This window comes from Acomys russatus, chromosome 1 (genome assembly GCF_903995435.1).
Source record: "Acomys russatus chromosome 1, mAcoRus1.1, whole genome shotgun sequence".
NCBI classification, from domain to species: Eukaryota; Metazoa; Chordata; class Mammalia; order Rodentia; family Muridae; genus Acomys; species Acomys russatus.
In genome coordinates this window covers 44,883,147-44,896,484 of record NC_067137.1, presented here as the reverse complement: position 1 = coordinate 44,896,484, position 13,338 = coordinate 44,883,147, and the positions used below count along the sequence as shown (strand labels likewise).

Sequence of the window (13,338 nt, the reverse complement as noted above, 5' to 3'; positions counted from 1 at the left end):
CAACATCTTGCCGAGGCCAAGGCATGAAGGTGAGCTTCAACAAGCATGAGCCTGGTGACTGTGTATCCCTGTGTTGTGTGATGAAAATGGCTCCTTACCGCTGTGATTGTACAGAACTTCAGCCTAACTTTACGAAGCTTCAGATGGATTTCCAACAGAGTAATGGCCTGTAAGAAGTCATTTGGTGACATCTCAAATTGGCTAATGTCTCTGAAAATGAGGACATTCTGAGAAACCAACGGTCCGGAGGAGCCTAAGAAATTGTGCTGACCAAATGTAATGTGGTATTTTGTTGATTGTTGTTTGGTGGTTGTTGTTGCTGCTGCTGTTGTTTTGTGTTGTGTTTTTTGTTTTTTGTTTTTGAGATAGGATTTCTCTGTGTAGCATTGCTTGTCCTGGAACTCACTGCGTAGAGCAAGTTGGTCTACCTGCCTCTGCCTCCCAAGTGCTGGAATTAAACCATGCTCCACATCGCCCTGCTATGGTATTTTGGATAGGTGCTGAAGCTGAAACATTCTGTTAGGCAAGAGCTAAAGAAATCTAAACAACCATGTCTACATATGGTTCTGAGTTGGAGCAAATGTACCATACAGACTTAGAATGTCAATGTAAATTATATGATAAAAGGGCATTTGAGAACTCTGTATATGTTTTTGTTTTTGTTTTTAGTCAGGGTCTTACTATGCCTCACTATATAGCCTGGCCCTGGAATTGCCTATGTACACCAAAAACTTATAAGAGATCAGCCTGTTTCTGTCTCTGCCTCTGCCTCCTAAATGCAATTTTCTTGATTGCTTTATGAACCTAACATTGTTCTAAAATAAAATGAATTTTAAAAAATGTTATGTTCATTCAGAACTAGTTTCATGTGACTATTTCCAGAAAAATACTCTATGCTTTTATGTCTGGATCTTTCCATTCACTCCTCCTTATCTCCTCCCACCTTTCTCAACTTACTCTTGCTTAGAAGGCTGACCTAACAGGCAATGTCAACAGGCCCCTTCTAAGGAGAACAAGGCCCGTGCAGGGAAGGAAAACTGAACAGGAGGTGAAAGAGAGGAGGGAGGGAGCTTTTTAGTGTTCTCTGGACACCCTCCTTGCCAAATGTGAAACTCTTAAAGCTAGGACTCCCTGCAGAATGTGTGGCCTCTGGTAGGCAGTCTTCTGCTATAACTCCTGAATCCTGGTGACAGCTCCCTCCCTCCTCTTGCCTTCTCACTTGGCACTGATTTTCCTTGACCCTGCCAATACTTAACCCTTTGGTTAACTCCATCCGAATATGTCATCTTTTTTTCAAACTCTGCTTTATATAATATGCAAATATAGTCCCACCATTTATACAAACATTAGTATACTGTGTAAATTCCTGGCTGCTTCTTCTTCTTCTTCTTCTTCTTCTTCTTCTTCTTCTTCTTCTTCTTCTTCTTCTTCTTCTTCTTCTTCTTCTTCTTCTTCTTCTCCATCTCAATCTAGTTTGAGTTTGTTTTCTACCTATACATACTGGTTACCATATGAGTGTCCCATTTCTGTGTATAATATACTTGTAACATTTGTATAAAAATGCAAATGGAAAGATGAAAGTAGGTGAGGAGCCATTAGTTCTCAGCTGAAGTGATGAATAGTACTGAAACTTCTGTGAGATGATGGTGAGGTGACTGATGCCATGACACCCTGCATAACTTCACAGTAGTTGTGTGGGCTATGGAGTCAAACTACTTGGCTTCACATTCCACCTATGGGCAAACTATTACTTAGCATTTCTGCATTTGTTCCCTCAAATGTAAACTGAGAATAACACCTATCTCAATGCAAGATTTATGACTAATAGCATCTTAATTTCCAACGCAACTTTCAAGTCAAACTATAGAGAACAGTATGGCACATGAATTATCTGACTTACCCTCTGGAGAAGACTTAATTGGTGTAAGGTGCTATTCTATCCCCAAATTAATTCTATTAATCACCTATGAGATAATTAGGAATAGTTGAATAAAATTTAAAATATATTTGTCTTTCTTTTATGTATATGAGTGTTTTCCCTTCATGTGTGTTTGTGTACCATGTATATTTAATTCCCTTCAAGAATATACCTCCAGCCAGGCAGTGGTGGCACACACCTTTAATCCCAGCACTTGGAAGGCAGAGGCAGGCAGATTGCTATGAGTCGAGGCCAGCCTGGTCTACAAAGCAAGTCCAGAACAGTCAAGGCTACACAGAGAAACCCTGTCTCGAGAAAAAAAAAAAAAAAAAAAAAAAAAAAAAAAAAGAATACACCTCCACTGACATTCTAAAGACTACCATTAGGCCCCACCCCTTCAGCATTGCCTAATAGCATTACCCAAAGACCAAATCTAACACATGTGGCTTTGGGAGGCATCCAAACCTAAATGCTGGACTACTCAAGGGCTTAGTAGATGCTTACCTGTCTCCTCCCTCCCCTCTCTCTGTCTCTCTCAATGTCTGGTTTGCTGGCTACAGACATCCAAAGGACACTGTTGCCATCTCTAGGCCTGATATCTGTGCATTTGGCTCATACTGTCCCTCAGCTTGTTTCTCTTTCCTGCCTCAGGGTTTTAGCTTTTCTCTTTTTCTACAAGGACTGTCTCCTCATCCTTCTGATCTCTCTTCAAATGTCACCTCCTCAGCAAAAAGAAAGGCCTTCCCTGACCCCTCGTTCTAAAGCAGTCCTTTTCACATTACACATTTGCTTCATCAAGAATCCTATGTGAGGGCTGGAGAGATGGCACAGTGGTTAAGAGCACTGTCTGCTCTTTCAGAGGTGGTGCCTCATAACTACCTATACTAGGATCCGAAGCCCTCTTCTGGAATGCAGGTGTACATGCAGATAGAGCACTCATACATAAATAAATAAATTTTTAAAAAGTAGAAAGGATTCTGGGGGGCGGGCTGGCTGAGTGGTTAAAAGGATTCTGGGGGGTGGGCTGGCTGAGTGGTTAAAAGGATTCTGGGGGGTGGGCTGGCTCAGTGGCTAAAAGCTCCTCGTGCTCTTCCATGGGACTCAAGTTTGATTCCTAAATCACAAGCACTTGTAACTCTAGTTCCTGGAACTCTGACACCTTCTTCTGCCCTTCACACACACACACACACACACACACACACACACACACACACACACACACACACGGAGAGAGAGGGAGGGGGAGAGAGAGAGAGACAGAGACAGAGACAGAGAGAGAGAGATTTAACAACAACAACAAAAAGAATTCTTTAAGACATTCTTCTGCTTATTTTTCCCATTCAATGTCAATATAAAAAATACATTTTAAAACATAATAGGGAGCCGGACGTGGTGGCGCACGCCTTTAATGCCAGCACTCGGGAGGCAGAGGCAGGCGGATCACTGTGAGTTCGAGGCCAGCCGGGTCTACAAAGTGAGTCCAGGATGGCCAAGGCTACACAGAGAAACCCTGTCTCGAAAAACCAAACTAAACCAAACCAAAACAAAAAAACCCCCACAAAAACATAATAGGATATTACCTGAGGGCTCTTGTTTTGCTTTTTTGACACAGGCTTTCTTTGTGTAGCCTTGGCTGTCTTGAAACTCAATTTGTAGACCAAGCTGGCCTTGAACTCAGAAATCTGCCTTCCTCTGCCTTCTGAATGCTGGCACTAAAGGCATGTGCCACCATGCCCAGCTCTCAGGGTTTTGGTTTTTTTATTTGTTTTTTAATGACTGCCAGTCACTTCCCTATTAGAATATAAATCCCCTGAGAGTATCAACTTTGTTAGACTTGCTCATTGCTGTATATGCAATTCATATAAATGTGTCTCATACATGCAGAGGGCTCAACAAATACTCACTGAATGGATGGACGAATGTATGGAATAAGTTAATGAACAGAATATGTAAATATTTAATCAGCCTAGTACAGTATTTAAGCAGCTTTCCCTTGTCTCCTTCCATAACGTACTATAGGACTTATGAGATGAGATTGGCAGGGACAATTATACAAGTTAAATAGGGTTAAAACAACTTGGAAGGGTTCTCAAATTGTTTGTTGCTTAGAAAAATTTATTGTTTTATGACAGAAAGAGACAAATATAAATTAACTCAAACATTTATCAAATTTGGATTCATACTAGGGAATGTAAATGCATGGTCTGAGAAATGTAGTGAATTATATTGCTATTGACATTAAAAATATTTTAAGTTGATGGGCTTAAATATAAAACCTATAAAGTTTATATTTTATAAATATATAATAAATTAATATATTCTGTAACATAAATAATACAATAAATTTATGCCTTATACTTTTGACTTATATTTTTATAAAATGTAAACTTTTATAAAATTTAGAGTTTAAAAAAATCTGGTTTTGTCTCTGTGTGTGTGTGTGTGTGTGTGTATGTGGGTGTATGTATGTGTTTGTGTGTGCATCTTGGCTAGAGGGCATCTTTTGGTGTTGTCAAGTGCCTTTATTTTACTTCTGAGTCAAGCTCTTTCATTGGCCTGGAACTCAAAGTGAGCTAGGCCGGCCAGTGAGCCCCAGGGACCATCTTTACACTTAGAGGCCTTTTACAGACTGAGCTATCGTCCAGGCTTATCCATGCCTCTACTTTTAAAATCATGAGAGCTATATGTCCTCAGGGCACATAGCTCAAAGGCAGCAAAGGGAAAATGTGATATACAGGAGACTGAAGACAAGTACAAAGCTGTATGGCTACAAACACAAACATGCAGAGAAGGTGACCAGAAAAGCTGAAAGTTTAAGTTTTCTTCTTATATAAAAACGGCAGAATTTAACATCCATTGGGAAAATGAACATGAATTAAAAAGCAGAAGCCCAGAATGAGAGTTGTCCTTCCTGGTCATTGTTTCTTCAGGGCATCTGTTGATCACCAGTGCCCATCTGAGACATGGGCCTAGCAAGTGCCAGCCACCAGGGTTTCCAAATGTGGAAAGGATTAAGAGAAAGGATTCAACTGAAGTCCAAACACTTCAAACACGGACAGTTGTAAGAATCAGGTTTCTGTTAAAAACACTACTCTTAGCGGGGCACGGTGGCACACGCCTGTAATCTCAGCACTTGGGGAGGCAGAAGCGGGCAGATCTCTGTGAGTTCGAGGCCAGCCTGGTCTTCAAAGCAAGTCCAGGACAGCCAGGGCTACATAGAGAAACCCTCTCTTGGGAGTGGGGACAATAGTCAGGACTCTTGCAATTATTAGCATTTTCATTTTTAAAAAGACTTCTGATTAAATATGATTTAAATTTCAAGCATAAACTAAAATAATTTACATCATGGTGTTTTTCTTTAGACAAAAATGTGCCAGATGCATTGCTGTTATCAGAAGACTAGAATCACTTTTTACTTTTTTAAAAGAGAAGTTTAATTGTAAAAGGATAAGTATATTTTTAAATAAATATTTTTGAATAAGAAATTAACATGGCTGTAAGATTCAGAGATATAGATTCATTTCGGGTTCAGAATATAGAATCCTACATCGTGTCACATTGCATACTCAAGGAGATTGGAAGTCTTCAAAAGAAATAAGCTGTGACCTTTACCCTTCTCCACCTATCTTTTCTTTCCAAAGTAGGATGCATAATTCCACTCTCCAGAAAATGATACGACTTACAGATGTCAACCTCTGACTTATCTCTTCTGAAAGAACATTGTGAGGCCTTGTTTCATAAAAATTACATCATGTCCATGATGGAAAGGAATGCTACATAGTAACACAAAAGAAGCAAAAACTGAAAACAAAAACAGACAAACAAAACCCCTGGCCTTCTAAGTTCTTCCTGGTTTGTTGTCATTTGTTCATATTTATTTTTATTTTTTTAAATATTTTTTATTTTTATGTATACATTTATATTATTACACATGAACATCAAAGAACCTCCTTATGGAGATGGCTTCAAATGTGGCAAACAAGCCGCTGGGAAAAATGTCCTCGTTTCTACCACAGATAGAATTTTGCTTAAAAAAGGACAAGCTTGGATGCAGGCAGAGTCAACAGTGAAATTCTACCAAGACAGGTTAAGCAAGTCCTCAATAGTTCCTGTCTCTCAAATATGTCTGTCAGATATACTGGGCCAGAAGGCTGAAGAAGATGCTCCAATGTTATAGAGTTTTTGGTGACTATTCAGGTAGAAAACTGTCTCTGTCATCTTCTCATTTAGAAAGCTACTAACCTACACTCCCGGCATACTCAGGTAATCAAGTTTATTCCTTCTAGAATCACTTTTTAAAAGATATATTTATTTTATTTTGTGTGTGAGTGTTCTGCCTGCACGTACGTCTGTATATCACATTTGTGCCATGCTACAGAAGTCAGAAGCCGGTGTTAAACCTGCTGGATTTGGGTGTTTCAGATGGTTATGAGCCGTCAGGAAGGTACTAGGAACTGAACAAGCTCCTCCTTGAATGCTCCCAGCTGCTGAGCCATCACCTCAGCAACCTTCAAGCTGTTTTTTTTTATAGCAAGCCACTTAAGAACATAAACATAATTATGAATTTATAAAAAAAGTGTGTCATTATTTCTAGGATGCCTTTAATTACAAAACAATTATTTTGTGGCCTTGCGGTGGTGGTGCATACCTTTAATCCCAGCAGTCAAGAGACAGGGGCCAATCTATATGACTTCAAGGCCAGCCTGGTCTACAGATAGCCAACACTAGACAGAGAAATCCTGCCTTGGAAAGCAAAGCAAAACAAAACAAAACAAAAAAACCCAATTATTTTTATGAACTACTAAGACAGGAAACGTTGTCAATTGGCAATTATGAGATGAATCCTAATAAAATAGAAAATATCTGCATTTTTAAATTAAATAAAATAGACATTTTGTGATCACTGAATGAATATTTGCTATACCCACTATCTATTGAGTGTATATAGCCAGTGTGCAAATTCTGTACCTTATATGTCCATGGTCAACACAAATGAATTCTTTTTTATTGGCAGGGGTACTGTGCTTTTTTTTTTTTTTTTAAATAAATAAAGTTTTATTAGAACACAGTCACATCCATTTGTTTACTTAGTATCTATGAATGCTTTTATGTTATAAAGATAGGGTTAGGCAGTTATGATGCAGACCACATGATCTGCTAAGCCCAAAGTATTTATTCTCCAGTCTTTTCTAGAGCATGCAGGCTGTCACTCAGCTGAGTGAAAGTGCATTATTTCAAAGGGATTCAAAGGGTTACAGTCAGAAAGAATATGCAGACTAGAGCCCCGTGTGGGATGCATTCCTGTAAGCTAGCATTTGGGAGGTGGAAGCAAGAGAATTTAAGAGTTTGAGGTTAGCTTGGGCTATATGAGAACTGATCTCAAAAAAAGAGAAAGAAACTGACATTTGCCTTAAGGCTTTTGTGACATTCAGAAAGGTTTAAAGAAGGAAATTAAAAATGCAAAACACTAGGCATTTCAATGAACTAGACTCTGTTACAAAGAAAATCAAGAGTCAATGCAACACACACACACACACACACACACACACGAGTATCACTTTATGCCAAGCGGGTATTTCTTGTGTTAGCCACATTATACCTCCTGCTGACAGAATTCTAAGTGTCTGATAGATTGCATCCACCATATGGGTATGCAGGCCTCTTTCTCTGAAAAATGTCCAGGAGAGATGAAGAGAACACATCTAAAATTAAGAGGGAGAGGCCAGGAACTGTGTTCAGGAGATACTCCCTAGGGTTCCCGTGCCCAGGCCGCAGAACTTCAGGGGAGTGACAGGCCAGTCCCTTGACTGCTGTCCCCATACAAGCGCTCCACCTTGGCTTGAGTTGATCCTTGGGCTTCTTGGGATGGGGGCTCCACCGACCAGTGATGGTTGTAGTACAGGCCATGGTCATCATCCACGGTCATCCAACTGCTGCTGTCAGTGTCGCTCTTCTCTTGGTCTCTGCAAAGCACTGGCAGCACTCCTTGGTGATCTCCACAGAGCTCAGGCAGCATTCCCCCTGTCTGAATCCCACTCCAGCTCTTTCTCTTCATGTAGTCCTTCATCGTCTCCTGTGGATGCCTGGGGCCCTGCTGTCATGCACAGGCTGCCCAGGAGGCTCCTGCCAGGCCGGGTGCTGAGTTTGGAAGGTTGAAGGATGCCCAACCTCAGGCTCCCCAGGGAAGAGCCCCACGCACCATGGGGAAGTAAAACGGGATCCATGGACTGTCTGTAGGCATCCTATCAGCTTCTAATCCAAACCACTGCGTGGTGACAATGTTGCTATACAGGATGAGCGCACCAAGATGCTGTAGCTCTCCATTTTTATGTCATTGCTGCCATCTCCAATTGCAGAAGTCCAAGTGGGCCCTTGTGGGCCTCAGGCTGTGGGCAGCCATGGGCCTGGTTCTTGGTGCGGGCAGGGGGAGGGAGCACAAATGAATTCTTAATAAGCTCTTGAGTGAATGATACATAGATCTAACAGCGGGATGGTCCTACACTCCAAAAGCCTAAGCGGCAATGCTTTTTTGTTTGGTTTTTAGAGTTGCTGTGTGTTTATTCGTGAGACAGGATTCAGAATCTCATCATACAGGCCCCGTTGTCCTGGAACTTTCTATGTAGACCAGGCTGACCTTGAAATTCTGACTCTGATCCTGCCTCTGCCTCCTAAGTGCTGGGATGACAGTGGTGTACCATGTCATCTAGCCCTTAAAACAGCAACGACGGTGAAGCATCACATGAAGTAGCAATGTTGCCCTCTGAAGTATAGTTTGAAGTGACACATTCACTTCTTTGGGGAAAACTCTGGATGTGACTAGATTCTGGCAAATAAGAAGCACCCACTTGTCTGTGAACTAGATGAGACTTGATTTATAAAGCCAATGTGAGTGATCTCAGGTGTTCATGTAACCTGTGTTTACCTCCCACTCTTCTCTGGTTTTCTTTTATTTATTCATTTATTTTTATATTTACCTATTTATTTTGTGTAGGGGCATGTGGAGATCATATGACAACTTGCAGGAGCCAGCTTTTCCTTTCTTTTAGATCCCAAGGATCAAATTCATGTCAGCAGGCTTGGCAGCAGGTGCCTTTGCCAATTGGGCCGTCTAGCTGGCCCACTTATCTGTTTAAAAGATAGCCAAAGTCAAAGGGTCTGTCTGTTAGCTATGAGAAGAGTAATTCTATAGTCTTAGCAAACCCTATAGTGCAGATGCTATTCTGTTTGTGGATGTTTACTTTTGCTATAGGAAAGATATTTGCTATAAGAAAGATATAGGAAAAGCAGTACCAGACATATTAACATGTAATACAGGACATATTACAGAGTGATGACTAAACCACATTCTGAAAACAAAGTTTTATTAAATTTTATTTACTTATTTCTTGTGTTTAATGCAAGCAGCTTAGCATGCTATTGAAGTAAGAAAACAACTTGCAAGAGTAGATCCTGAGAATTGAACTCAGGACTTGGTGGCAAGCTCCTTTACCCACTGAGCTATCTTACCACCACCCCCAAATTCTTTCTTAGTACTATTAATTTTCTAAGATAGTATATAAAATAGTACCTTCCATCAATACATTTTAACAACATATGCATCGTTATAGCAACCAAATTCTTACAGTCTATCAGTTACTGGTACTTCTCTGTTTCTATGACCAAACGCTATTTAGAAAGGAAGCAGTTTGGTTTTGGCTTATGGTTCTAGAAGGTTTAAATCCATAATGGTGGGGAGGTATGACAACAGGTAGGGAGCTGCATAGTCACATTTGACTGTTTATAGGCAGCAGACAGTAGTTTGGAAGTGAGACAAGGTCTCTTCCATCTTTAACAGTTGCAAAATCTCTCTGTCTCTCTTTGTGCCTGTCTGTCTGTCTCTGTGTCTCTCTGTGTGTGTCTGTCTCTGTCTGTCTCTGTTTCTTTCTGTCTCTCTGTCTCTGTCTCTGTCTCTCTGTCTCTGTCTCTGTCTCTCTGTCTCTCTCTGTGACTCCCCCCCCCACCCCCCCCTTCCTTCCTTTCACAACCTGGTCTCAAACTCGTGGACTCAAGTGATTCTCTAGTCTCAGTTTCCCAAGTCTCTTGAGACAATAGGTGCGTTCCACCATGCTTGGCTGGTTCTTGACCTCTTTGGGTCAAGTAATCCTTTGAAAATCTGTTGAAAGCTGGTGACTCATTCATTCCTTAGAAATGGGGGAGGGGGAGACGAGGACTCAAGCTTGCAACATATTGACTAGGGGATTTACACCAGAGTTCTCCTGAGCTTTCGTTTCCGGGAACTTATAAAATTGTCTTAGTTTGTATTTCTCAAGTGGGTGACTGAAAGTTGGTGTCCAGAGTCTGGTCCATGGAAACCAGCTCTTCTTTTCTTTTTTTCTTTACTTTTGTTGTTTTGTTTTGTTTGTTTGTTGTTTTTTGGTTTCTTTTTTTTTTTTTTTTGAGACTCTTCCACATTTGTTTCAGAACACTAACCAGGCATGAATTACCTGAAGTTCCAAGCCCTTCTGCCCCTTTTTTTAAACCATGTATTAGTCTCCCCAAGATTTATCCCAAAGGAATATAAAAGAGTATAGGTCAGAATCCCCTACTCCTGTCCTGATGCTTGCTTATCCCCCCATGCATCACCTCCTGACGGTCTAGCTGGAGAAGAAGAAATTAAAAACTCAAAGAGGCAGCTGAGAAAGGGGCCACCTCTACACCTGAGCTTGTGAATTAGACACGAGCACAAAAGTGAAAAGATATTGTATCTAAGACCAGTCAGTGAACGATAATCTCTTCATATCCACTGAATTCTCCTAAAAGACTTTTCAGCATTGTGAAAATGTGGCATGCAAACCACATTAACCTCTATTCTCTCTTCCCACTAGGTGTAAGTGCGCCTAGACCGGGTTATGCGTTCAACCTCGTTCCCCAACACGGAAGCTGGGAGTTGCTCCCAAAAACCAGTCTCCCAAGCTCTGATCTCACAGTCATAGTAGTCGTGGTATGAGGGAAGATCCGGTGGCCCCTGAGAAACAACTGTTAAGAGTCACGGCTGTCTGGGTTTGGGAAAGGGAAAGAACGCAGGACAGGCAGGATTTTTTTTTTTTTTTCCTGGTTGTAGTCGGTGTCCTTCCGTTAGACTAAGGTGTCTCTGTTGCTCCATAAATAAAACGTCCCACCGCTTTTGGTGAGCGCTATAAAGGCAGCAGGAAAACTGTCCCCAAGGCATTCTTGTCAGGCAGAGCTCCGGAGCCCAAACAGGTGAGTTCATCACAGAAGATGCAGTCTGTTGCACCCCGCCCTGTCGTAACTCTCTAGGGATGGGACTGTCTGGCACTGGTGGGCAAGGCAGGATAGACACTAGAACAGGCGAGACAAAAGGAAGCGAGGGGTCGGACCGGGAAACTCACTGCACCTGTCCCCAAGGGGGACTGTACTGTTGCAGCCCAGAGTGTGCGTGGAGCTACGTCTCCAAACGAGTGCGTGGAATACCGGACCCTTTCCTCGTCGCACAGGCCCCCAGTCAGATCCGGGGGAGATTTCAGTACGCGGACAGCGCCCTGATTGCTCAGGGAGGCCACCCAGTGCAACACCCAAGCCCTCAAAGTGAGGCACAGTCCCGGGACAGCGGGATTCCCGAGTATCTTGTGTGGGTGACTCTGAAGACCTCGGTTGCTGTCCTGCAGGTGGCTGGCCATAAGGGCTGTTTGTTGCCAGTTCCAAGGACTGCGGGACTCAAACCGGCTTTCCAGAGCCCCTGCCACAGGTGGCAGTCGAGGCTTCTCCCAGGTGCCCGCTGCTGGCTCGCTTCGTGCCTCTGTGTGCTTTCCCTCGTCGCGTCCCCTCCAGGCCGGCGGTCCTCGGGTTCGCAGGCCATGGCAGCGCCGGGCGGTAGGTCGGAGCCGCCGCAGCTCGCCGAGTACAGCTGCAGCTACGCGGTGTCGCGGCCGGTGTACAACGAGCTCGCCTTCCAGCAGCAGCGTGAGCGGCGCCTGCAGGAGCGCAGGACGCTACGGGACAGCCTGGCGCGGAGCTGCAGGTACCGCGGGGGCAGCTGGCAGGTGCCGGGGCGACCCGGTCCGGGGAAGAAGCGCGCGCCCTGCGGCCAGATGCGGTGGACCGGCCGGGCTCGCGCTTCTCCCGTGGTTCCAGGACAAGAGGTGGCCCCAGTAATCTGGGAGCTGGAATTACTGCAACTTTGTCTGCAGGAACTCCTCAGTGGAGAAGTGGGAGTCTGGTCACGACACTACTCCAGTTTCACTTTTTTCTCCCCCCTCCTCGCCCCCAATCCCTTTAAAATAAAACCTGGAGTGTACCTTGGGGTCCAGTGGCTCCTTGCTTCCTTCTTGTGAAGGCCAACCTAGGGGAAAAACGGTAGGAAAAGATCTCATCGCAACCGATGATGGCCAAGCCTGGCCAAATGAACGTCGAGATCGCTTTCAGACACCTAGGAGTAAAGCTAGGAGACAGGTGTTCCAAGTGCTTCAGGAGGCAATGTGATCCCTGGGCATAACCGCCACGTCCCCAAGCCTCAAGAAGCCCCAGAACCAGACACCACAAACTTAAAAGACGTGGCAGTCACTCAATTGCCAGATTTTCTTTTCAAAAAACAAAAACAAACAAAAAAATCACTTCTAGCCTGGCATGGTGGCACACGCCTTTAATCCCAGCACTTGGGAGGCAGAGACAAGGCAGATCTCTGTGATGTGAATATGAGCCCAGCCTGATCTACAAAGGGAGTCCAGAACAGCCAGGGCTACATGGAGAAACTCAGTCTCGGAAAAAAAAAATAAAATAAAATAAAAAAATAAAACCCCAAACAAACAAAAATATAACAAAAACCACTTCCTACCTCCTGAGTGCTGGGACTAAAGTTAGGGTACCACCACCGCCCCACAGTTCTTTGAGATTTTAATACATTCCTACAATGTATTTTGTTTAGAGGGGATTTTTTGTTTTTATTTCTTTAGTTTTTACTTCTTTTTAGATTTTTATACACAATATGTCCGGCTCTCTAGTCTAATCACATATATTGGATTTTGACCTATTACTGCTATCCCTTAGTATCTATAGGGGATTGGTTTTAGGACCCCACCCCTCAGGGAGCACCCCCTCCAAGTTCCCAAGTCTCTTACTTATAACAGGTTAATGTTTGCGTATAACCCATACATCCTCCTGCATAGTTTTAACTCTCTAGTTAAATTATAAAGTTATAATACTAAAGCCATATAACTGTTGTTAGCCACTGTCACACTGTAAAGTTTAGGAAGTAAGGGTGGGAGCCCTTCATATGTTCAGTATAGTTTTCTTATTTTTAATCTGCAACTGTTAAATCCACAAAATCACGTGGCATATAAAAATGACGAATATATATTTGTAGTGTGTATCTCCAAGGACTTAAAAATATGTAACTTTGTCTTATTATCCACATAAAATAATTC

The 13,338-nt window shown here is 42.7% G+C and overlaps 1 protein-coding gene across 1 annotated transcript in view; it reads left to right on the top strand.

Annotated features, from left to right (window-relative positions):
- Positions 1 to 10,749: 10,749 nt before the first annotated feature.
- Positions 10,750 to 13,338, top strand: part of Slc26a4 (solute carrier family 26 member 4) — a 44,009-nt gene continuing 41,420 nt past the window's right edge. Inside the window, exons 1-2 of the mRNA XM_051144651.1 lie at positions 10,750 to 11,158; positions 11,747 to 11,936. Of these exons, the coding sequence (XP_051000608.1) occupies positions 11,773 to 11,936 (164 nt within the window). The 5' untranslated portion in view covers positions 10,750 to 11,158; positions 11,747 to 11,772. The remainder of the gene's footprint in view (positions 11,159 to 11,746; positions 11,937 to 13,338) is intronic.